General features: G+C 42.1%; 3 protein-coding genes across 8 annotated transcripts in view; all 3 read right to left on the bottom strand.

Annotated features, from left to right (window-relative positions):
- zswim7 (zinc finger, SWIM-type containing 7) overlaps nt 1-10,810 on the bottom strand; it is a 31,160-nt gene extending 20,350 nt beyond the window's left edge. The window contains exons 1-4 of one of the 3 annotated variants that reach the window (XM_053618285.1): nt 10,664-10,810; nt 10,195-10,273; nt 2,802-2,823; nt 1,660-1,762 (exon numbers count right to left, since the gene is read on the bottom strand). In XM_053618285.1, coding sequence (XP_053474260.1) covers nt 1,660-1,762; nt 2,802-2,823; nt 10,195-10,270 — 201 coding nt within the window. In that variant the 5' untranslated portion in view covers nt 10,271-10,273; nt 10,664-10,810. Of the gene's footprint in view, nt 1-670; nt 1,763-2,801; nt 2,824-10,194; nt 10,277-10,663 lie in introns of those variants that run through there. The other 2 variants (XM_053618284.1, XM_053618283.1) reach the window with 2 other exon arrangements.
- Nucleotides 10,811-11,717: 907 nt separating this feature from the next.
- On the bottom strand, nt 11,718-12,248 carry nanos2 (nanos homolog 2). The gene has a single exon (XM_053617594.1). It carries the CDS (start codon nt 12,246-12,248, stop codon nt 11,718-11,720), a length of 531 nt encoding a protein of 176 aa, XP_053473569.1.
- Nucleotides 12,249-18,251: 6,003 nt separating this feature from the next.
- Nucleotides 18,252-25,633, bottom strand: part of abr (ABR activator of RhoGEF and GTPase) — a 147,293-nt gene continuing 139,911 nt past the window's right edge. For all 4 annotated transcript variants that reach the window (XM_053618300.1, XM_053618301.1, XM_053618302.1 and 1 more), the window contains 7 exons: nt 25,443-25,502; nt 25,233-25,342; nt 22,979-23,118; nt 22,357-22,491; nt 22,071-22,176; nt 21,297-21,447; nt 18,252-19,741 (listed from right to left, as the gene is read on the bottom strand). In XM_053618300.1, the coding sequence (XP_053474275.1) occupies nt 19,652-19,741; nt 21,297-21,447; nt 22,071-22,176; nt 22,357-22,491; nt 22,979-23,118; nt 25,233-25,342; nt 25,443-25,502 (792 nt within the window). In that variant the 3' untranslated portion in view covers nt 18,252-19,651. The remainder of the gene's footprint in view (nt 19,742-21,296; nt 21,448-22,070; nt 22,177-22,356; nt 22,492-22,978; nt 23,119-25,232; nt 25,343-25,442; nt 25,503-25,633) is intronic.

Raw genomic sequence — 25,633 nt, 5'->3', positions numbered from 1 at the left:
AGAGGTTTTATATGAAGCACTGCGGTCTAAATGACAATCATGGAGAAGACGAGATGACACGCACACAGACAAATAAACACACACACACTGTCTCAGTCTCATCCTCATCCTGCTGGGGTCTAGGGCAAAGAAACCTCAGGTGGGTGAAGAGGAAGGCTAGAGTAGCCAGCAGAGGACAAACGCATAGAATGCACCATAAAAAAAATATGATAAAACTATGGGGAAATAAATCTGTCATTTAAATACAACAATTTGTTCCACCAATTGTGAATAAAAATGTTTCAATTTATTTCTTTAAAAAAAGAAAAAACTTTTTTAAAAAAAAAAAACAAAACAACTTATGAAACATTTTTTGTTAATATTTTTTTACGTCATAAAATAGAACAATTTATTCCATAAAGTAGATTTCATTTCTCTTTTCCTTAGGTTAATCCTACTCTAAGCACCGCGGGTGGTGTTTATTATTATTTTTTTGTCCATGGAGAATTAAAATAAATAAATTTTTTTTTTTTTTTTTTAACGCAGTGGTCCACAAAAAAATTCATTCTGAAAAATTCAGTCTTTTTTTAATGTTGAAAAATGTCTGTGTATAGAACAATTTGTTCCATCAATTATGAAAGAGACTGGTAGGTTTAATAAAAATGAAAAACAAATATAGAATTAAATGAGATTTCTTTTTTTTTTTTTTTTTTTTTGGAAAGTTTCATTAAACCTACTCTAAGATTTGTTTTTGGGTTTTTGAGGAGGAGGAGAAGAAGGAGAAGAAGGAGGAGAAGAAGAAGAAGGAGAAGAAGGAGAAGGAGGAGGAGGAGAAGAAGAAGAAGAAGGAGGAGGAGAAGAAGAAGGAGGAGAAGAAGAAGGAGGAGGAGAAGAAGAAGGAGGAGAAGAAGAAGGAGAAGGAGGAGAAGGAGGAGAAGAAGAAGAAGAAGGAGAAGAAGGAGGAGAAGAAGGAGGAGAAGGAGGAGAAGAAGAAGGAGGAGAAGAAGGAGGAGGAGAAGAAGAAGAAGAAGAAGAAGAAGGAGGAGGAGAAGAAGAAGAAGAAGAAGAAGAAGAAGGAGGAGAAGAAGAAGAAGGAGGAGGAGAAGAAGGAGGAGAAGAAGAAGAAGGAGGAGGAGAAGAAGAAGGAGAAGGAGGAGAAGAAGAAGAAGGAGAAGAAGAAGGAGGAGAAGGAGGAGAAGAAGGAGGAGAAGAAGAAGAAGAAGGAGAAGAAGGAGAAGGAGAAGGAGGAGAAGAAGAGGAAGAAGGAGAAGAAGGAGAAGGAGGAGAAGAAGAAGGAGGAGAAGAAGACGAAGAAGAAGGAGAAGGAGGAGAAGAAGAAGAAGAAGAAGGAGAAGGAGGAGGAGAAGAAGAAGAAGAAGAAGAAGGAGGAGAAGAAGAAGAAGGAGGAGGAGAAGAAGGAGGAGAAGAAGAAGAAGGAGAAGGAGGAGAAGAAGAAGAAGGAGAAGAAGAAGGAGGAGAAGGAGGAGAAGAAGAAGGAGGAGAAGAAGAAGAAGAAGGAGAAGAAGGAGAAGGAGAAGGAGGAGAAGAAGAAGGAGAAGGAGGAGAAGAAGAAGGAGGAGAAGGAGAAGGAGGAGAAGGAGAAGGAGGAGAAGAAGAAGAAGGAGAAGGAGGAGAAGAAGAAAAAGAAGAAGGAGGAGGAGGTTCGTTCCCGGGGCATACCTGGAACACTACTCGGCCACTGGGTGAGGACACACACGTTACAGCGCGCTGATCCACCAGGTCTAACGCCTGCAGGGTGCAGGAGCCAAATATAAACCTCAACCTGATATGGAGACAGGAATACAGATATACAGAGACAGGAAGTACATTGATACACATCACATCACTGAATTAAGGATATCAGACTTCAGCTCCAAAAAAAAAACATGCTTAACATTAATAGCTGACTTTTCTTTAACTCGATCTTCACTTGATGTTGCCACGTTGTAGTGGGTTTAAGCCTAACATCTTTCTCTAGCTACGTGAAACAGAAGAGAAGCGGAGGGGAAATTACGTTTTGAAATCATCGTACCGTACATACAATGCATAATGAACCTGCAAGATTCACGTGACGATCAGTAACCACAAAGCTCAAATTCAGAAACCTAAGAGAGTACCAAGCAAACAGGAAGCACCTGAAGAGAGGACGTTCTACACCACAAAGAGCAGAGTAGCAGTCTGGTCCTTCAGCTCGGATCATCCGGACCACAAAGCAAGCTTCAGCAAACACCACCAGCACAATAAAGTCATAATAATAATAAAAATCCACTTTCATTATGACTAAAGCCAAAAAAAGGGGCGCATGTGTTCATCTTTTCTTTCCATTAGAGGCACTGACTCGGTTGATCCGACCACAAACCAGTCAGCCTGAGCTAAAGAGGACTTTTACTATAGTCGAAAGATGGCACTCTCAAGCCACAAAGATTTTCCCATGTGTGCCCCTTCTGTCTCTCAACGGCCGCAAAATGCCACGCAATATCTGCTAGCGGTAATCATGATGTCTATTTGGTTTAATGTTCCCTTTGGAAGTGCAGGATGATGGCTACTGTGGCTTCTCCAGTGGTTTTATTCAGAAAATAACATCTGGAACGAGGCCATGGGTGCTGGAAAAATAAGCAGCCTTGGAAAAGCCTGGGTTTTTAGCTTAAAAGTGGAGCAACTGCATGAAAACCGATGTGTGGCAGCTCATGTTCAGGGGAATCAAATTAGTGTGGTCGAGATTGTGAAATCGGGCATAATTACGGAATTTACATGGAATGATGCAGGGGTCAACAAGATAAACAGAGCAAAAAAAAAAATATATCACGCAAATATATACTCACGCTATTAGCAGCTCATCAGGGACTAGAAAAGGGGGGAAAAAAAGGAAAATTGTTTAAAGTTAATTAAAGGTTAACAGAAATAGTTTACTGATGCACAAACAAATTTAGGCGGAATGCATGAACTCGAGCAGATACAGGTCAAGAGCTTCAGTTAATGTTCACTAAATACATCAGAACGAAGGATGGTATGTGCCAGATGGGCTGGTTTCAGTATTTCAGAAACTGTTGATCTCCTGGGAATTTCACAAACAACAGTCTCTAGAGTTTACACAGAACACTCCGAGAAACAAACAAACAAAAAAATTGTGAGAGTGGCAGTTCTGGAGGTTGAAACTTGTTTATGAGAGAGGTCTGAGGAAAATGGCCTGGAATGGCTTCCAGGAAGGATACGGTAACTCATATGATCACTCTTTACACCCGTGGTGAGCAGAAAAGCATCGCAGCATGCACAACACATCAAAGGTGGATGGTCTACAACAGCAAAAGACCACATCAGGTTCCACTCCTGTCGGCCAAGAACAAGAATCTGAGGCCATCATGGGCACAAAGATACTTTTCTCAACTTTTTTACTCTTTTGTAAAGAGTCCTTTATGTGAGGTACTACAGACTTCCTGTCAGCTCAGACCAGTCTGGTGATTCTCCACTGGGCTCTCTCATCAACAAGGTGTTTCGACCTGCAGACCCTCCACACACAGGATGGTTTTTCGCACCATTTTGTGTAAACTCTACAGACTGCTGTGTGTGAAAATCCCAGGAAATCAGCGGTTTCTGAAACAGTCAAACCAGCCCATGTGGCACCAACAACCATGCCACAATTAAAGTCACAGAGATCAGACTTTTTCTTCATTCAGATGTTTGATGTGAACACGTGACTTGTATCTGCATGATCGGATGCATTTGGCTGCTGCCACATGATTGGCTGATTGAATAACTGCACGAATGAGCAGGTATACAGGTGTTTCTATTGTATCAGTGGATGGCAAGTGCATATCTAAAGCGTATATATGTTTTAGATACAGTGGCTATAAAAGTATGCACGGGCCTGGTAAGATTGCGCTTTAGTTTTGGAAAACGATCCCAAAATGCCTAGAAAATACATTTGCAAATGCACTTCAAGTGGTTTTTGCCTCATATAAAGTGACTAAGCGAAGGCTAGATGAAGTGGAGGCTGAAAATGCGCGGCTTCAATCTAGACTCAAGACTCGGGGTAATTTCCACAAAAATGTACCAGGCGAGTGTACCCGATCTGGAAAGAGGAAAAGCGATAGCATGCTTAGATCGTCCGTTGAAACATCGTCCCGTGATCTGGATGACGCACGGGCTGCTTGTCAGTTTATGGTTAAAAAATAATAATAAAATAATACAGTTGGAGATCTGTGGGTGAAATGATTTGTAACAGAGTTTCAGGTTTTCAGGAAGATGGCAATCAGGGTTGGGAGAGAGATCCTCAATTATTCAGCCAGAGTCAACACTCTGGATGTACAGGTAGATTTCCCATGGCATCAGTTCACGCCACTACTACCGTGCGTAATAGCGAAATCGTAAATGTCATGGTCGGAGGCCGACGTGATGATTGATTAGTTAAGCCTGGTGCTTCGTTAACGATTCCTCATTCCGACAATGGTGAAGTCACAACAACACTAGAAGGTTTTGGCGGAACAATTTCTCTCGCATCCCAGACAGAAATGATGTCATTCAAAAAAGAAAGCCTGGCTCAGTAGAACCGGTGATGGTCACAGTTTATAAAGTTCAGACATTATGACTAAGCATGGTTATATCATTGACTTATGGCAACAATTGCATTTGACGTAATCCTCAGAGTAAAGATAAGGTTGTGGAGATTTCTGATGTACATGCGATCAAAAAGTCAGAGGATTATGATTTAGATACCTTGTTATCAGTGGATGATGGCGTTTTCAGAACCGTTGGATAAGAACAGAGGTGTTTTTGTTCATTCAAAGTATGACTGTGGCTGTGGTCGTACTAGTGTGATGGAAGCGAAGGTTCACGGAGGTACACTTATCCAGATGAGGCAAAGCCCTACACACAGTGTACTGATTCTCTATTAGAACGGAGTATTATTAGCCTTTCTCCATCATTAGCCCCAGTTGGGCCTGTCTGCAAACCAAAGAAACATGCTGATGGCAATTTGATAGTTGGTGAGCTAGCAAAGAAGGCTGCTGTGGAAGGAATAACATTTTCAGGTGTCACAGAGATGTCAATTGCAGCCATCAACATTAGAGAGCCGGTAGACCTGAAAAACACTCAGAGTGACCCTTCGGTAACACAAGCAATCAGACCGAAGAGCAACGGACAATCTATTGTAGACGGTCCGTTTGCCAAGCATGATGCACAGCTAATCGTAAGTGACGACATGTTATTGTACAGATGTGGTGACACTCCAGAGTGGGTTCCACCTAGATTGCTTCATGATATTTTGTCTCATATCCATATCGGGGGGACACTTTGATGTAACAAAAGTGAAGGACGGGATAGAAAACATGTTCTTGTGGCCAGGCGTAGATAAGGACGTGAGAGATTACTGTGCAAATTGCTTCCGTTGGATCTGCAAATTGATTCCGTTCTTTGAATGCCTCTCTTCCTAAACCAAGAAACATTTTATATAAAACTACATTATAAGAGAAATCCAATGATAAATTTGGCCTAATTGGAGGGAGGAGTAGCCAGTGTGCATGAGGTGATGACTCATTCAGTGCGTTTATACGGACAACAATAAGCCGATATTAACCCGATTAAGATGATACTCTGATTAATAAACTAGCATGTAAACAACGATTATTGATGACCTTAATCCGGCTAAAGTCATACCCGAAGTAAACACAAATCGAATTAAGACGTGTGGAGTATTCTTGTTTTAGTCGCATTATGGAAGTGTATTACAGACATGTACACACCTTGACCACACTATTAACGTGTGAGTAACGTGGGCGTTTTCACCGCATTTTGCGACAGGACACATATATACACGGCCGTGCTCAACCGTTTGACGGCAAACAAGAGAGAACGGCTGCGTCCGAAACCGCGCACTTACCTTCTATATAGTAGGCGAAATACGTGTATTTAGGCAAGTACGTGGTTTGGGACGCAGCCCACGGCTTCAAGCAGTCGTCTATTAGCACGTATAGCGTGACAAATAATTAACTGCACTTGAAGCTTTCGGAAAATTAAAAATAAAAACACCCAAAACTGTATACGGGTCCATAACGAAGACGAACTGTATGTAGATACGTGAAATTCTGGAGGGAACGTCGGACGGCGTGGCGTGGGGACGTAATGACGTGCCGTTAATTGATCTATGTTCTATAACGTAAAACGGGAACATGAAGGGAATAATCTAAAAGCGACTCATGTAAACACCTTAATCACAATATTGTCGTATTCAGAATAAGGTCAATAATTAGATTACCGCTGTCCGTGTAAACGTAGTCAGTGACGGGTAAGATTCTCCAGTGGCCAGAGGAGGACAACCGAAGGCAGGGCTTCACCATCACTGGACACCTGCCCAATATGGGAGGTATAATCTGTATAAAGGAAATGGATCTGATGTCTCTTTTGGGCCAAGAGCATCAAAGGGCGGACTGTAAGAAATTACAGACTGCCTCTAAGCAGATTTCACGCCAAGGTAGTTGTTGGAAAAAAACTCATCCCGGAAAAAGGCTGAATTATCAAAGAGAAAATACACTTCAGTCTCAGCAATGTGCGTATAATACCACCTAAAGTAACATTCAATCAGGTATAGCATGGGAGCGGCAGTGAGACATCAAGAACCATCCGAGAATAAAACAAAGGGTTACGCGACCGTAATTATCATTCAGAAAGACATCTGTCTAGATGTCTACAATCCAAGAGATTATTCTCACATACAGGGTGTGACCAGTTCCTGCCAGATATTCCTGCAGCTCCTTTAATGTTGCTGTAGGTCTACTGACGGCCTCCTCGACGAGTTTTCTTCTTGTCCTTTTGTTAATTTTAGAGGGACGTCCTGTTCTTGGTAACTCTGCAGTGCACCGTTTTCTACACTTGTTGATGACGGCCTTTATGGCCTCCTTCAACTGCTTTGGAATTTCTATTGTACCCCTCTCCTGATCTATCCCTTTCGACAGTGAGATCCTGTACATGCTTTATAAGCTCTCTGTGGACCATGGCTTTGGCAGACCATTCCGTGGCAAAAAGCTGCTACAGAAACAGCAAATCTTTGTTTATTGTTCATCAGAATCACATTATTGATGACAGGTGCATGACAATTACTTTTGAACACCAGTTTGAGCGTGAATTCTGAGTACACCAGGGCTTGTGCACCCAGGTTATCGTATGTTTTGTGTTTTCCTTCTTTTTAAGAGTAAGTTTTAACGCATCGGCGTAGGACACCAGCACTGAGCAGGCGACCGTGAGCAAACATGTACATCATATAAAAAACAAACAAACTCAGACCGGAAGCCCTCGGGCATTCTGCGATGTTAACGTGTGCGCTGTACATCTCCCTACGAGTGTCCTGACGCATGTTCGCCCTGTACACGTGCTCCGTTTTAACCCGTGTTCCCTGCAGCTACGTGATTATTTGATTTTCAGCTCTAAAATTGCATCATGGTCTATTTGACTGCTGTGATTAGCCTTTGCAGCCCGTATGAGGCTATAACCAATAGGACCTTCTGTTTTCAGTTGTGTTGATCTTTACACATCTCTCCAAGTGTGTGTGTTTTATTACGTCTCTCTCTCAGTTCTTCCAACAAATATTTAGCTCCCGTTTCAGGTCAGTTGGTGATGGTTTTGACTCGTGCCCAAGATTTCAAGGCTTGTTTGTTTGGGGGAGGTCGTCATTGTTGCATGTTTTCATACACCGGTTTCTTCCGAATCACAAATCGTCTGAGTGGTTCCGTATGCATCTCTTTTGTATACGTGAGGCAAGACGGATTTATTTAATTGTTCGATCCATAGTTCTTTCAGTCGAGGCTATAAAACTTGTATACTATGTAGGAAGTAACATGACAAGTTCAGCCAGAGACTATATTTGACACCCAGCTGTGGGAAAAGATTGCTTTCTCACACTTTCAAGGGAAAAAAAGGTAATGAACTGCTTCTTTCCTGGATTGGTGCTCTTGAAGGAACTTGTGTGTGTGTGTGTGAGAGAGAGAGAGAGAGAAAAATGACTATCTTGGTGCATACAGCCTTAGGTCTAGAGGAGGGGAAATGGTGGTGTAGTGTTGCAACACGTGCACAGGTGTCAGCTCCAGTAATAGCTTTCTGCTTGGGTTGAATTCTGTTTCACAAGTACATGCCTAATAAAGCAAAAATCTGACAAATCAACAGTGTGGGAGCAAATCTCAGCGCCGTAAACTCGTTATGGCATATGCGCTGGGGAAATAGGAGGAAATTTCACAAAGACCATCATTATTAGGGACGGGCATTTTCTGTTTCAGTTCGACGTCATTCGCTCTATTTTTGGAGCCACCAAAAGCACTTCAACCAAGGGTGCAGAAAATTCTCGCTTCTGATTGGCTGGAAGTTCGACACTCGCGATCGTTTCTTTCAGACCACGGCGCTGTTGCAGTCTCGAATCTGATTAGTCAAGAGTGTTGAATAAAATGCAGTATTTTGGCTGTAAAGGCAAATGACGTTTATTATTGTTAATAATACTGTAAAGGTATTACAATGTAACCATGGCAGCAAGCATAAATAACAGTTTAGTTTGTATTTAAGCTTCACCATCATTCAGCAAAATGACGATGAAGGCGTTTGCTCGCTGTGTCTCCACCTTGTGTCGCTTTTAGAAATCGCGATATACAATAGCCATAAACAATCACTAAATCATGGTGATTTTTGCTTAGTAATATTTTAAAGTACTTAAATCAACATGAACCGCTCTGTGTGTGCATTCTCGAATCACTAGGTGTTAATTCATTTTCTGTAACAGCAGCACCAATCCTTTAAAGAGCACCTATTATGGTTTTGAAACATGCCTAATTTTGTATTAAAGGTCTCATACAATAGATTTACACGCATCCGAGGTCAAAAAACACTTTAATGTGCTCATAATTTAAATTGCAGCATTACCTTTCCCCCCCCCCAGTGTCAAAAAGTACTCATTAAATGATTCGTTCTAAAGGATTCGTTCTCAACTCCTCCTTTCAGAGTGCATACTCTGCTCTGATTGGTCAGATGTCCCAGTCTGTTGTAATTGGTCTACCGCTATCAGCGTGTCGAAAAGGAACCGCCCACTACCATAACGAGTTTCAGCTCTATCTGTCCGTGAGCAGCCGATGAAGACAAGAGGCGGGGTTTTTTGTTACAAACCTACGTAGGTTAGTACAGGAAGTAAGTCTGGAATTACTAACGACTCATTTCAGCTGTTCAGAATCGCTTCCTTCTTTTGGGAGTCAATAAGTTTGTTTGTCCTGCATTTTGATTTTTGAAACTTTGAAGACTTATTACATTCGCAAACTGTGATATAACACAGTACATGAAAGGTAATATTTGAAAAACCATAATAGGTACACTTTAATCATTAGGGGTGTAACTTGATCCGCAATCCTGCGTCCACGATTCGATTCAATTCTCAGAAAAATTTTGAATGATAAATATTACAACTGAAAAGACTGAAAAGAAATAATAATAATTCTGAATCTTAAATAATAGAAAACAACGTGCATTTCGGTCTGCATAAAACTAAATCGATCACAAACAGAGGTTTAACACTGCGAAGAAAATGTACTACAGGTTCACCATACTGTAAAAATAAACAAACAAATACATTTCTCGCAACAACGTTGATTGAATAAACAACGCATCTGACCTTGAGACTTTGAAAACGATTGAATGAAACGTAACGAGAGCTCGTTCGGCAGAAACGGAGCTCCAAAGTCGGCTAAAATGACCGCTTTCCGCACTCTCCAGTGTTGATATAGCATGGTTGTGGGGTTTGAAGCGAGGCTGATGAGGGAACGCTGTCATAATGCAAGTGTTTCGCAGACGTCTCCTCGACATTAAATCTACCTACAAACTGCTAAAATGTATTAAGTGTTACTCTTTAATCTTTCTTTTTTTATTATTATTGTCATAGTCGGTAAACTGCTGCAGTACGAGAGGGTTTTATACCCTTTGGGATGTAATCGATGGGGTGGTAATAGGAACTCTGCTTTGCTTCACACCACCTCGTCGTTGATTATTTTCCTACAACAGCATGCACCGGTTATGTTTTATTTCTTATTTATTTGGTAGATGATGTGGTACATGTATACAGCTATACAAACCTGGGGAATCAGGATCCATCCAACTTAGCATCATGTTATTGGTGCTTTGGAGAATATTGTATACACATTTGCATTACACTGAGCAAAGCAAAACTCTGCAAACTTCTCTCATGTCACTACTTACTTTGGGATTTCTCTGAATACGTCTTCTGAAGGTCTTTCAGTAGCTGTTCAGCGACAGCAGGCAGACATGACGCCATATTCTGCTGAGAGACGCACAGGACTTGTGAGATTATGAGGTAAATTTAACATCAAATTACGTTCATGACTGAATTATTAGCTATAAATCAGGTCAGGAAATATTCCTGCCTCGAAACAACAACATGCAGTTCCTCTCTCATCTCACTTTCACCCTAAATGTAAGTAAAAATATATATATATAGATTTATTCTGACCTAGAACTGAAAATGTGTCCCTATCGGATATCTAGTGCACTACATGTAGTGCACAAGCCACTACTGTAACGCGCTGTACCGAATGTACCTAGAGAGAGATTAGGGAGCCGTTTGGGATTGAACCTAATGAGCAGAACGCTGCTACATGTACGGATACGAGTTAGCCAGTTAGCAAACAGCAATGTTAGCTGTATTTACCTGAAATACTGTTGCAAATAAACTACATGTAAATATCTGTTATTTGCTCCAAAGACATTTGAACATAAAATACAAGTATTCGTATATTTTAAAAAAATAAACCCGAGTGTTTTCCCGCGTCACGAAACAAACATTCATCAGGAGGAAGCGGAAATAGCCAGAGAGGAGAAGAAGAAGAATTGTGGGTTTTGTAGTCCAGTCGTTTTAATACAGTTTGTTGTTGTTTTTTTTAAACAGCCGTTGGACGCTACTTAGGAAAATGTGTTTATATTTTTTTATATATATATTGAAGTCAGCAATACTTAGTGCTTAATAATACAATATGTTGTTTAATAATATACTCAGTTGAGGCAAGTCGTTTAACTGAAGTTAATTGTGTGACACAGTTACAGTCAGTGGGTAACGCCGCCATCTTGTGGACGTCTTCAAACTATTATGAACAGAAAATGGTTGAAGCTTTTACTGTCTTTTCCCCACGAGAAAGTAATTACTTGAACATGAATTATAAGAAGGCAATGATTTAAACGCGTAGACCTATATGTTTTAATAATTAAATAAGAGAAATCAGTAGGATGTGTTTGTTTGTTTGTTTGTTTGTTTTCCTGAACAAACATAACTGCCTGGTCTCCTTCACGTAAGAGAGCATGCATTTATTGAAAAAACATATATTTATTTATTTATCGGTACAAAAAGAACTATGTTAAAAAGAACATTTTCACTGCAAACCATTTTGTACAGTTATTTGTTTTTTTAAAGATGAATTTAAAAAAAAAAAGAAAACAGAAAACAAATATAAAGATAATAAAGGTGTCTTCGTAGTCTAATTACAAAACAAACAGGTTTAAAACACATCAACTTTATACAAGATTTGAAAGAACAATAGGCAAGATAATATATAATATATATATAACAATATAATATATATAGCTATATAGGTGTGTATTTTTTTTTTTTTACTAGGCCTATAATTTTTCATCCATACAAAACCATCAGGAAAACATTTAGACATTTAAATGTGAACTATTTGCCATGTCCAGTGTTAAAATAAACTAATTTACATTGACATGGCCTGAGATCCGGTCTTAACAGGAACCTCGTTAACGAGCTGCAGGTACCGCGAGCCCACTGCAGGGGCGATGACGTCAGAGGGGATGTGCGCGAGCTCGCGCGCGGGGCAGTAGTGGCGGGTGTGCGCCGCGTCCCCGGTGGCTCCGCAGATCGGACACACGTAGCTCCTCAGGACGGGACACAGCACGCGGCCGTTGCGCGCTTTCAGCCGGTGGCTCGTGTAGATCTCCGCGCTCTCTCCATTCTGCTTGCAGAAGCCGCACACGGTTTTCTCCACGGTCTGCCCGAGGCCCTGGCTCCCCGGCGAGCGCGCACTGCTACCTGAAGTTCCCGGGGTGGCATCAGGGCACCAGGAGCGCTCCTCGAGCCCCGTCCACGCGCCTTGTGAGGAAGACTCGAGCTGTCCGATCTCACCCGTGCGCATCATCCGGGCCACCATGGCTCTGAGACCCAGATAGTCATGCCACATGAAGAAGTCTCTGGGACGGTTGTGTCGGTCTCCAAAGTCCCGCTGCATGTCCGAGGTAGTAAAGCTGTGAAAACGCACGAGCCCCTGCGCGCGCTGTATTTATCCACGCGACCTCGCGACAGTGTAACAAGTTGAGGAATTTTAAGCTGCACCTGTCTCGCGCGCACACTTTCACCATACATGTGCATTAATTAGAATTCATGCAACAGTTTTCATCGCCTTTTAACCCTTTCATGCATGAATGATTCACACGCATATCCAGATTCCCTAGGTTTTCTCTCTCTCTTTTTTTTTGTAATTAAAACTGCATGATAGCTAGGCTACATGAATTTCGACTCAGTCTAAATACCAGATAAAGTAATGGATTGTCCATGAGTAAAAAACATGGCTAAAACAGTAGGTTATGTCTGAAAAAAAAAACCCTGACGATAATAATAATAATGAAGCTTCTGATGTAAAGTAATAATAATAATAATAATAATAATACATTTAACATTCAGGTCATATGTAATGACACATTTTATCAAATATTATTTATGAACATACAAAATATATGCAGTTTAGGACTGTGGTAAAAAAGTGGTAAAAAACTAAAAGTTAAGAAATCTAAGGCATTCAATGGCGTCTTGCACAAAATCAAATGTGTGTGTGTGGATATATATATATATAAACTAGCCTTAAACTGACTGTCCATAAGTGTCCTGTTTGTCACGTGTTCTTTCTTGCACATGAGCGAGATGATGCATAATATGCGCAGTATGCGTAAAAGCATAAAACCTGGTGCTCTGATGCCATCCCGAATTATTCTTTGCACACTGATAACGGCGTAAAAGCACAAAATGCTTGACGCACAAATAAAATACAAAAAATAATAATAATAATAATAATAATAATAATAATAATAATAATACACGTCAGTGCATCTCGTGCACTTTTACACAGAATGCGCATCCTCATGGAACGCACGTGCACCCATGCCCTTATTTTTTTTTTTTTTTTTTTTTTTTTGCTGCGTGCACAAGGGCCCAGAGAGAGAAGGTTACAGAAAAGGTCCCCACCAGGTCACTTTGTCTCCTCATGGCGCCATCTGTCTCAGACTCGATGTCTGCGAGTGGTGTAACAACAACATTGTATCAAGCTAAAGTGTGAGGTGGATTCACGTGTTAATGGAGCAACCTGTCTGGGAGTGGGGGTGGGGGTGGGGGATTTAGATACTACAGCTTTCAGTGCTAGCAAAATAAATAAATAAATAAATAACTGTATTAACGCATATCTATTTTAGCACCAGCACCGTTGGTATGTAATTCTATAGATTCGATTTCTACAGATTAAATTAAAGGGAAACTCCGCCCTGGACCACATTAAAAATGTTTACATCGAAATGTTTGTGATGTGTTTAGTATGTCTGGTGCTCATTTGTTGGTCGGTGCTGTACTCGTGTTGTTCCTGTGAGAAGTTAGCAGTTGCTTGTTACACTGACGTCACATGATTCCCAATGTCATCCATCCATCCATCCATCCATCCATCCATTTTCTGTTCCGCTTATCCTACACAGGATCACGGGGAGCCTGGGGCCTATCCCAGGGAACATGGCGCACAAGGCGGGGGATCCCCATGCGCAGCAACATCCCCCATAGGTTCTGTACAGGAAACCGAAATGATTAGTTCACCTCTCGAGTCTCCGCGTCCGAGTCATACGTTCTTTTGTCACGTGTCGTGACGGCCGTATGGGATACAGAAATGAATTGATAATCCACAACCTTCCTTACAAACAAGCTCATAGATCATTTATGTTTTTGTTTTTTTTTTTTACAATTACGTCATGCGTTTCTGGTCTCAAATTGTATCTTTTTACAATTTTATTTTATTATTATTTCTTACAATTTATACATTTGTGAATTTCTGTCATGATGGTTCTTTTCTATAACATTGAATGTGGTAATAAAGAGTTGGTTAATGCTCTAAACTTTATCCGTATGATGGGGAAATCACTTTGATAAAGCAAAGATCGAGACTTGTTTACAGTGGATTCTAAGCTTCAGTAAATATCATCGCCAAATCATCATAGCCGTATACAAAAGGGTTGGGAAATATATTGATTCGACTATTACTCATTTTAGATCAACTGTAATCTATTTTCCTCTAATCATACATCCACTTATTATATGATTTTTTTTTTTGTCCTTTGTGTTATTACTGAATAAAAATCAGTCAATAAATAAATAAATAAATAGAAATGTAGTGTCATGTATTTAGGATTCATGCACAATTCCGAGTCACTCACTGTGTTTTTTAGTCCATAATAAATCACCTAAAACGTTTACAAGTGGTTGTTGTTTTTTTTTTTAACTGAAAAGTCACATGTAGTTAGCTAAACTATCACAATAAAACTTGAATGTGCAGTCATTTAATAACAGAGATCGTCTGTGAAACCTACGCCTTTGTAATCGCTTATTACGCACTCTCGAATAATTGTTGTTTATCGTTTCTTATTTTTCCCAACAAAGCTTTAGAGCAAATTGGATAACGATCCAAAAATGAATTCAATCAACTGAAATAAAAATACATTCAAATTAAAAGGACGCTAGAATTAAACAGAGACTAATAACTATAACTATAACTTAAATCACAATATAAAGCCTAAAAACAATATTGAACAACAAGCAGCTGTGTTTTTCAAATAAATTAAAAAAAAATAAATATTATAACACACTGTGGCTGTATTTTTAGGGCCTGCTTTAAGGTATGTTTTCATAAAAAAAAATATAATAAATAAATAAATAAATAAATAACAAGCTCCTGGGCTTGGATGGACTGAGCCTGCTTCTTCTGTGTGAGATAATCTGCCCAGTTGTAGAAAAAAAAACGCTTTCAGATGGCAGAGATGTGTCCACAATGCAAAGTCTAGCCTTCATGACCTCAGAAAGACTGTTGTACACAGATGAACATCTGCACCATGCTAGAGGGTCTGACGTGCGGGGTAAGAGTGGCCCCGCAAGCTAGGCCAGCATCTCCATCGTAGCATCTGACGTAGTTGAAGTGGTAGCGGAAGGCCTCAAGCTCGCTACCCTCTGATCAAAGCCTTCCCAAAACATAGGCAGTCGCACCAGAGTCTGGAGGATTCTCCTCTTCACGCCGAGTTGGGTTAATAGCTGCTGCAGCTGCTGTAACCCTCTTTACTGTCTCTTCTGCTGCCTGGTGGTTGACAAAGGCTTGCGTATTGAAACTTGGATCCAAGCAAGTTTCTCAATGAGCTCCACTCTGCCAAACCTTCTAGTCATTTCTGACATCATTGTGTCCACTAGTTGTTGTTTTTTTTTTTTTTTGAACAGGTGCAAAGCTGGAGGGATTCCTTTAATACCAGGCAACAGTCCTCCGAACACCTCACGTCATCAAAATGACTCTGGAGGCAGTCACAAACCGACAACAATGGTTTACATACATACAACAAAGTCCAGATCAATATTACACGAATACTTCTCTGTTAAAAATAAGACTACAGGAAAACATGCATCATTAAGAGATACAGAGTTCAACGTGTGGATTTAATATGAAAGTTAACATCGAAAGTGTTGAACTACTTACTTTTCTGCACTCACTGCGGGAGCGATCTTCTCAAATGGATTAATAATGTCCAGGATTTCTCTGGAACTTTCCCGTTCCCCTGGCGACGAGGTCGGCAGAGATGTATCGGTGAGAGCAAGGGTGGAGATGATCAGATCTTTGATTTCAATCGATCGTTTCAACCTGTAAAATGTTGAAGTCCACCTTCTGTGTTTAAGCGCAGCTGCTCTTCACCCATCTAGGTTTTTTTTTTTTTGTTTTTTTTTGTGGCCTTCAGCTTATCTGAAGCAACTGTGCTTCTGTGGAAGAATTCAACTGTTGTCTTGACCTTCTGTAATATTGCTTGGAGCTCCTTCAGCGCAGGTCGACAGTACGGTTCAGCATATGTGCGCAGCAAGGTGTGTGATCCCAGTGGAGGTAGTCTGTCAGGGCTGAAACAATGTTGCTGGCATTGTCTGTGACACAAGCAACAAGTTTGTCACCCACACCCCATTCAGCTCACCTGCCACATGAGCAGCGGTGTGTCAAGACCAAGCAGTCCAAGAGATACAGTCGGAGGTGATCTGAAAATCCTCTATGAGATTGCAAGTCACGGAGGTCCAGCAGTCTGTTGTGATACATACAGCAGAGGCACTCTTGATTTCGTCCATCATGTCAGCTCTTAATTCGTCATACAGCCTAGGTGTTAGTGTTTTTCTGCCTGGTATGCTGTATGACCGGTCCAGAAGATGTGAATATTCCTTAAAGCCTTTATCCTCCACTATAGAAAATGGCTGAAAGTCATAAGCAATCATTTTGACCAGAGCATTATTTGGTTTGCTTCGTCTTAACAGATCCCACTGGTCTTGTTATTAAGCTGCTCATAGAGGTTTGCTGTTGTGGCCTCTTTGGTCTAACTGCTATTTGGATGGTGGTGGGTGCTGCTGGTATACCGGATGCTGTAGATGTGGTCCACGTGCCAGCCAAAGTAGTCGAAGATCCAGCTGGTGGTGGAAACAGCTCCAGCTGCTGCAGTGCCACCATCTTCACTCTCCGTTCTAACTTGTGCTAACAGCACAGCTGGATGTGAGGTTTTAAGACGTCTCCTCAAATTTGAAGTGCTTCCTCCTTTAGTGGATTTTTATTTATTTATTTTTTGCACATGTTGCGTTTTTGCTTCAAGGGCTGAGTCCAAACATCACTCCTTTTTCGAGTGCTCATCCTCCTGATGTGTTAAAATCTGCCCGCGTGTCTTCTCTGCTCCTCACCTCGTGCAAAACGATGGGGGTTGGGTGTGGAAGGGTCACTGTTCCCTTGGTGACAGCCGTGAGTGACAGCTTTGGCTAAACCCTTGTTTGATCCAAACACATTACGTTTGTACGTAGATCATACATCCTGTTTTATTTACATTCGGGTAAGTTGAGTTTAGCGTAACCTTAATATTTGAAACTAATATTAATTATTCGAATTCATAACGTTATTTGCTTTTATGTTATGCCACTATGTCCCTTCTGACCAATATGTCCAGTCTTCTTTGGAAAATCTATTATTATACCAGCAAAATCACAACCGGGGTCAAAACGAGTAAACAAGAGGTGCTTTTTGTTGTTAGGCTTCGTAGTAAGTACTAGAGGTGAAGGGGAATTTAACACGTAACATTTTAATTATATTCGGCTGAAATCGAAAAGAAGATTCGTTCAATTTGCCGAACGGGATCCAACGATCCGAGTCGGCAAAACGATCCGAACTTCCCATCGGTATTCCCAAACCATCGCAGGGCACAATCGCACACACTGCTGAACATCTGGAAATGCCAGTTATCCTACAACACAAGTCTTTATCTTTTCCCAGTGTTGTATTAATATCGAATCTAACGTAGAAGTAGAGGAGATAGTAAACGTCTAACTCGGAGCTTCAGAACCCAACGCAGCTACAGCAAACACGCAGTTAGATAGTGATCCAGCTATGACATGATGGTTTCCTGTTCCTTCTAAGAAACGTATAAATGTATACTGTAGGTGCACAAAGTAAGAATTGTGTGTCCCAATACAGGCATGTGGCTTAATATATTTTGATATTTTCCATTTAGGGATGCATCGATACCGATACTGATATCAGTCATTTCTCCAGCGGATCTTCACCCCCCTACCATATCTTTTATTTACCTTCATATTTATTAAGAGTTAATATATATTAATGTTTAATTCATTTTAAAAAGGACAGTGCATTTTCATGGTACAGTCATTAAAAACTATCGGTCGATGAATCGGTTATCGGCAGGTACGGCCCAAATGATCGCTACCGGTCGAGCTCTACATAAAACATTTTCAACAGGTCACAAAAATGGAGATAAATGCATCCCCCATAAGGCATTATAATATATATATATATATATATATATATATATATATATATATATATATATATATATATATATATATATATATATATAGTAAAACCAAAAAAAGCTGGAAATCTCTGTTGATATTCAAGACACAACGCGTTCACTGGGTTTCCTGTACACTTTTATTTAGTTTTACTAAAAACAGAAGAAAAAGAAAAAAAAAAAAAAGTTCACATCAACAATTATCCTGATCGGAAATGCACTATACGGAATATCTTTACAGCAAAAGTAAAATACAATATTAAAAAATATCATCATCAAGGAATTATCCGATATCTAACAGTGCTTATTAGGAGAACGTCACTGGCTTCGCTTTTTTTTGTTTTGTTTTGTCCCCCCCCCACCCAAACTAAATCAGGTTTTAAACGAACAAAAGATAAATAAAAGCAATATAGAAATTTGCCTTTTCATCCATCCATGCAAAAAAAAAAAAAACCTCGATGCACACATCATCCGATACATCGCACGGTGTTTCAGAAACGATCGCATGGCGAAAAGATGGCCTGGCGTGATTTATTCCCCTACAGTTGAATCGAATTCTAAAAACCGGGTCGATTTAACGGTCAAGGTTTCTTTTACTTTTCTGTTTTTGAATTTTTTTTGTTGTTTTTTTTTTGTTTGTTTTTTTATACAGTACAGCTCAGTCAGCACTGACCGTGAACAAGAACAATTTCGGCTAAAAAATAAAGTCACTAAAATAAAATAAAAAAAAACCCTTCAAACTAAAGTCATGAAGATGTAATGGACTGTACAGGCACACGTATAGACTAGATTTATAATAAATAAGGATTTTGGCCTCGGAATGGTCAGGAAATGTCTTCTTTTCTAAAGAGAATAAAATTTGACCAGCCAAGTACAGAGTTCCTATCGAAGCCTCAGCTTGGAGAAAAAACGCAAGGACTCGCACTCACACACACACACACACTCACACACACGGTTTTTTTTTTTTTTCCCCAGACATGTGCAAAAGCCAAAATCGAAACTTAGAAGAGCTGCTAAACAAATTATATATGTAGGAAATGCAGATGTGGTGGGATGCAGGAATGTTCTCTGTAATGCCTCGGAATAAACACCGATGGAAAAGAACAAACAAAACAAAAAAAAGCAGGAAGTACGAACACATCTCTTGCACCGGCGTCACTGAACTGGGGTGGCAATTAATCACTTCCCATCATGCCTCACATGCCTTTAGCCACAAAGACATGAGTGCTGTCTGACAGGAGGAAGTGCGAAGTCGTAGTTCTTCTCCATTCTCCAGCTCTCCGTCCGGGCATTTTGGGGAGGGGAGGGGAAGGGGGCGGGGGGCGGGTTCGGTGTTCGCCGCACTCTCTGCACGCACACGCACGCGCACACACACACACACACACACACACACACACACAAACGTTCAGAACGGCGCGAGACGAGGACAGGAAGTAGGCAGCCGTCTCTGTCCGGTGTCCCCTGTGCGAGTGGAATTCTGTGAAGGAAAGTCGGCGATGGTGTTGAATGGATGGAAGTGGGATTAAACGTCCGTGGAGAAATACAGCGTGTTCCTCTTCAGCTCGGCGAAGGAGATGGGAGGATGCTGTAGGTAGTAGAGCAACACCTGGACCTGTCGAAGGGAGACGGAGAAGACGAGCGTTAGCACTCGAGCAAAAATAGAACGCTTACCCGCGATGCCGTTCGATTACGCGCTGATAGTTGCACGGGCGATGCAGCGGCGCTTTATTCCTTTAGTCTGCCAGTCCAGCAAGCACAAGGCTGGTGAAAGGATGAGTGAAAGGCTATTTGTTGTAGTTCACAGGATGGCCACTAGATGGCACTGTAAGAATACTGAATTCAGGGTCATGGTGGAACTTGAGCTGGAAAACCTGGGCACATGCTGTGTGTGTGTGTGTGTGTGTGTGTGTGTGTGTGTTGCAATGGGTTGAGAATTTAACAATACAAGCATTTTTTGAGAGCGAGAACTTGCAAACCTGTTGAATCTCCAGTATGGAAATAGTGCAAAAAAAAAAAAAAAAAAAAAAAAGAAATCTGTTGAATAATGTTGGGAAATTATTTTATACACCTCAACAACTAAATCATGTTCCAGCCTGGCGAAACAAACCACAGCTCCAGTGCCGCTGGGAGACATGAACAGAGTGGACAAATAAGAAACACCTCCGAGCCAGGAAGTAACGAAATCACATCGCACCCACGTCCCTGCTTGAGGCGTCCTCTACGTCTGTGCAAGAAATATCCTTTACACCTAATGACTTTCCTATAAGCAGGAGGAGCAGGAATGATCCCATCACCGAGTGTGTGTGAGGAATGTTATCCGATAAATGGCTTCAGCACTGCCAGATTCTTCCAGAAACTCTTTGATGAAGGAGACATAAATGACGCTGTGATGCCTCTAATCGAGAAATACAGTAAATACATAGTTGTGGTTATATTTGTAGCAAGCTAATGAGAAGTCTGTGTATATAAGTGAGTAAGAGTGTGTGTGTGTGTGTGTGTGTGTGTGTGTGTGTGTGTGTGTGTGTGTGTGTGCACCTGGCAGACCTCCAGCACTCTTCTGAAAAACCTAAATACAGCTGTGGGATTATTTAGACCTCTGGACCAAAGACAGATTCACCAACAGCATGGGAGCGAGGAGAAAAACACACACACACACACACACACACACACACACACACACACAGCCACAGAAGACCACACAGGGAAAACGTATCCACATATGGCTATAGCATTTACGTGTGGCGTCCTGGGAAAACCCTTCGGACGGTGCAAGTGACGTTTTCTATTACACACAAGTCCGAGAGGATTTCCAGAGCTGAAATATATGTTTCACAAGCATCTCATCTCATCTCGGCTACTATGACCGAGAGGAAATACACAACCGCACAGTGCAGGTTAAAAAGCTGTGATGGGACAGCGACGGCGTTTCAGTGTGACGACAGCTTCGCTTCTGACTCCAAGTCAGCGTTTCGTTCTGAAAAGGGCGGCCCGAAAAGTGACGGCGTTCGCTTTTCAGCGTGCGACGTCGTCTTCGTGTCGTGAACGGAAAGCGACGCGGGCTGCTCCCGACCGCCACATCCTGTTCGACTGGATCCTGATCTTCGCAGACCTTGAATCTTGAAGATGACAAGACGGTAAATCAAAACATCTGGGTGCAAGGTGTTTACCTGTGCCATGACGTCATGGGACCAGATATCGGAGGCCAGTGTGATGTGGGGTTTGTTGCTTTCCGATTCGGACGGTCTCAGCAGCGTAGGGCCGAACACGGTGGCCAGGTTGTGCAGCGACATTTTATTCACCGGTTCCTTCTCAGCCACCCTGGCAAAAACAAACAAACAAACAAACAAACAAACAAACAACAACAAATAAATAAACAATCCCCAAGAGGACGAGTGTGGTATACTGTACACGTCCTAACATGAAAGCACCCGTCGGTTTGGGGATTTGAACTCTCAGGTGAACCGGTCTGACGAACACTGCAGACACGATCATGAAGTGGAGTTCATTTGGAAAACAATTTCATGCGGTCCAGCAAATAATCTTTCCTCTTACCCCAAAACGTAATCCCTGAGCGAGGACATGCTTCAAAGCTTTCCATTTGCACTCAATCTATACGCAACACTGATAACTAATAAGTGTGAGCATTTCACCGTACGCTGTACAGCTACGATACACGCTCCACTCCGTACAGACTGCAGATATTCGGGTTCGAGATCAAAAGATGAACAGGAGAAGAGAGTTTAGAATTTCAGTTTTTATTTATACGCAAATGGCGAAGAAAAACATTGGATATTATTTCAAGTAAGGAGTAAAACACGGGGTGTGCTGTTTTAGGAAAATAATCAACTATGGGGGGGTGTGGCTTGACACAATGTAAAACTAGAACCCATTTTGTAGTGTGTGTGTGTGTGTGTGTGTGTGTGTGTGTGTGTGTGCTGTACCTCTTCAGGTGCTCCAGTAAGGTGAGAAAGGTGATGAGGTTGGGGTCGGGCAGAGAGCGCAGCAGGTGCATCATGCAGTTCTCCTTGGCTGCAGGATCAGACAGAGCTGCAAGAACATGAGGACACGACACTTAACGCTCTCACCTCACCGACTCAGCGTTCTACACTAACCTAACCTCCGACCTCTACAGAGTGCCGGCTTCCTCGAGAATCGCCACCAGGTGTCTTTATTACATCGTTTGTTTTATAGAGCGATTCTGGGAGGGAAAGAGGTGAAAGGTCATACCGATGCCCTCCATGAAGGCCGGGTAGAGGCGGTCAGTGAGCAGCGGCTCGGGCAGTTCTCGGAAGTAGAGCTTCAGCGTGCCGGCGATGGCGTTGATGTCCATGTCGCTCAACATCATCAGGATGTCTTTGGTGTCTGAAAACAGAGAGAAAGAAACAGAAGTCAGGTTTACGTGTGCTATATTCTCCACCGTGAACGCTGAATATAAGTAGAAACGATCCATAATCCACGCCGTAACAGTCAGTAATGTTATTCTCAGCGTTCCATGTTACTGCGTGTGTTTATCAGGGCAGCTGGAGCAGGTCAGTCCTCCCTCTGGCCTTTCCCACAGCTCGGCTACTTTTAGACGTGTTTACAGAAGCCCCAGAGTCGAAGGAGATGCGGAGAGACGGAAAAACGACAGGGCCGTGCGATTCGTACAGCACGACCGATCCGAACCCGTCTTCAAATACGATATCGTAACCCGCCCGCCGTTACGACGTTTCCTTCCGAACCACGGAACGTCGCCGGGCTCGGACGATCGAGGCCGAGGAGCGCGGAGAGCGGACGGCTCACCACAGCTGGTCCTGAACCCGGAATAACAGCTCGTACGTATTCAGGAAGGAAATTCGAAAGGGCTTACTGGAATCGAACGCCGCCTTGAGCGCCTGAATATCGGTGGCCACGCCGGAGATGCGGTAGATTCCGACCTCGTCGATCCCTCTCTTCTCCACCTCTTCGATACACTGACGCACGATGTAAGGCACCTTGGAGCGCTCGCGTCTGATCAAACACAAACACACACACACACACGTTCATTCATTAATTTCATCAGTTATCAACAGCTACACAGTGTCACTCATTTAGTTTGATTATTATTGAAGAAAACATTACTGAATATTAAAGTTTCAGCATTCACCGCGCGTCACTTTACTAAAACAGAAACATTCAGTGCACCACCGGGACGTTAAATTGTTCCAGAAACATTTGAAATACTACATACAACAGCTATTCCTTTGGTAATTAGTTGTAAAACCTGTAAGGAAGAAAACACGATGAGAGATGCTGCGATTATTTTCCCATAACAACACGACCAGGAGTGTTTCGTTCCTTCTAAACCGCAGTTATTCCTCCGTCAGTTTCTTTTAAAGACTTAAAGAATGACGCTTCGTACTTTTTATCCGTTTATAGGTACATTTAACGTCGTGGAGCGTCTGCGAGACAAGTTAGTTCCTGTTATCATTTACGCTATAACAATCTTCCCTCTCACCAGCCTTTGTTTTGGTTTGTTTTTTCCCCACTTGCCAAGTTAATAAGACCAATGAAGTAGCTGACACTGGAGACTCCTTCCTGAAATGTTACATAAACATTAACCTTATTGAAAACACCACCGCATCGACGATTCGAGGTTTGTCTTTACATCACGGTTTTTAATCTGTTTATTATGGGGTAGTGGTGGCTTGGCGGTTAAGGCTCTGGGTTACTGATCGGAAGGTCGGGGGTTCAAGCCCCAGCACTGCCAAGCTGCCACCGTATAGCCCTTGAGCAGGGCCTTTAACCCTCTCTGCTCCAGGGGGCGCTGTATCATGGCTGACCCTGCGCTCTGACCCCAACCTCCTAACATGCCGGGGTATACGAAGAAAAGAATTTCACTGTGCTGTAATGTATACGTGATCAATAAAGACTCATTATTATCATTATTAATTAGTATTCGATTATGCTGAGCACCCGATATACAAGTCCGTACTCGCCGTTACTGGAGCGAGCGCGCTTCTGACCGATCGGAATCGAGAACTTAACAGCCCTGTGTGCGAAGCATCTGTAATAATCCGTCCGTACAGGGTTTATTTTGCGATTGTTGCGGCCAAAAACGCTCGATTTTGCTGCGGCATTTTATCAAAACTGTGGGAAACTACTTGAATTGGCGAAATTGTAAAATCACACGGAATTTTAGCAGTGGTGTTTGCTGGTCAATGAGACCGAGAACCCGTGTTCGACGCACATGAAACGAAGACGGCTTTGGTCGATGAGGTCACATGACGTGTCTCGGCCCAGATCTGGCGGAAAAACCCGCGCTCCTTCAGAAGAAGCCGCAAGCTCCTCCGAACATATGGAGGAGTTTGCTTGATCGCAAATTCCCGGAGGGACTGAATAATCCGTTACATCAGGTTTGGCGATAATGACTAGGGTCAACAGCACTGTGTATATATTAACTTACTATCAACTACTACTTTTCCAGAACCTTCACACTAACTGTCCCTCAGTGGTGGAATGAACTTCCAACCTCAATCTGCACCTCAGAATCCGTCACTATCTTCAAAAAACACCTAAAGACCCACCTCTTCCGGGAACACCTCACTAACCCCTAAACGCCAACCCTGCATTATCCTAAAATATAAAAACTCTGCGCACTTGAATGTTTTTAAACCGCACACGTAAATAAACAGATCAGCGAGACGCTCGTCATTTTCTCATCTTGGACTCCGACTTTCCCGCTGCATCTTCCTCCCTGACCCTCACAGCGAAGCAGGAAGTCACGGTTCAGACTGAAAACCGTGAAACCGGATAAGCGACTGTGCGGTTGCTTCGCACTGTGCTGCGACCTTGTAATCATGTGGAAATAACTTCCAAGAACGCGTCCTGAAACGCTTCCATCATCGCAGCAGGCGTCAGGACCACCGCGCTCGTCACGTGCGTCCGATTCGTGCAGCCTGCAGCTTTTTCTGTTATCTTTCCCGTCTTCCAGCCCCACCCCCTCGGTGTTCTCTGATACCTGATGACTCATCTCATCGTGTGTGTTAAAGCAGGAAAACCACCAAAAGTATGCGATAGTGCAGATAGAGCATGCATCACTGGATTCAAGCTTATTCAGGGGGAAAAACCCCTGAAACGCATACTTCGTCACGACGCTGATTTTGACTCCAAACACGCCGCTCTGCTTCTTCGAAGGCGTCCTCTTTAAACTCAAGTCCCGACTCGTGAACTTCATCGAGAACTCGACTTTGATCTGAGATGCAGGAAAGAAATCAGAATTAGTCCGAGCGGTTAAAAAAAAACAACAAAAAAACGTAAGCGTAAAGATAAACGTATCGAGGATAGCCTCTTACCCCGTTCATCTCGATCACGTCCACGTGCCAGTTCTTGGACTGCACAGTCTGTGGGTCCAACTATATAAAAAAAAGAATAAATAAATATAAATCAGGGGGGGGGGGGGGGGGGGAGTGTTTGAGCCTTTTTTATCATGCAAATTATTCATCATAATTTAATACACATGCACAAATAAACAATAAAGCCCCTA

This window comes from Ictalurus furcatus, chromosome 28 (assembly GCF_023375685.1).
Source record: "Ictalurus furcatus strain D&B chromosome 28, Billie_1.0, whole genome shotgun sequence".
Classification (NCBI taxonomy): Eukaryota; Metazoa; Chordata; class Actinopteri; order Siluriformes; family Ictaluridae; genus Ictalurus; species Ictalurus furcatus.
Note: the sequence above shows the minus strand (reverse complement) of the source record. Positions and strands in the feature narration are given on the sequence as shown.

Excerpts from the sequence above, each read along its gene's own strand:
- nanos2 (XM_053617594.1), bottom strand. The coding sequence starts at position 12,248 with ATGCAGCGGGACTTTGGAGACCGACACAACCGTCCCAGAGACTTCTTC.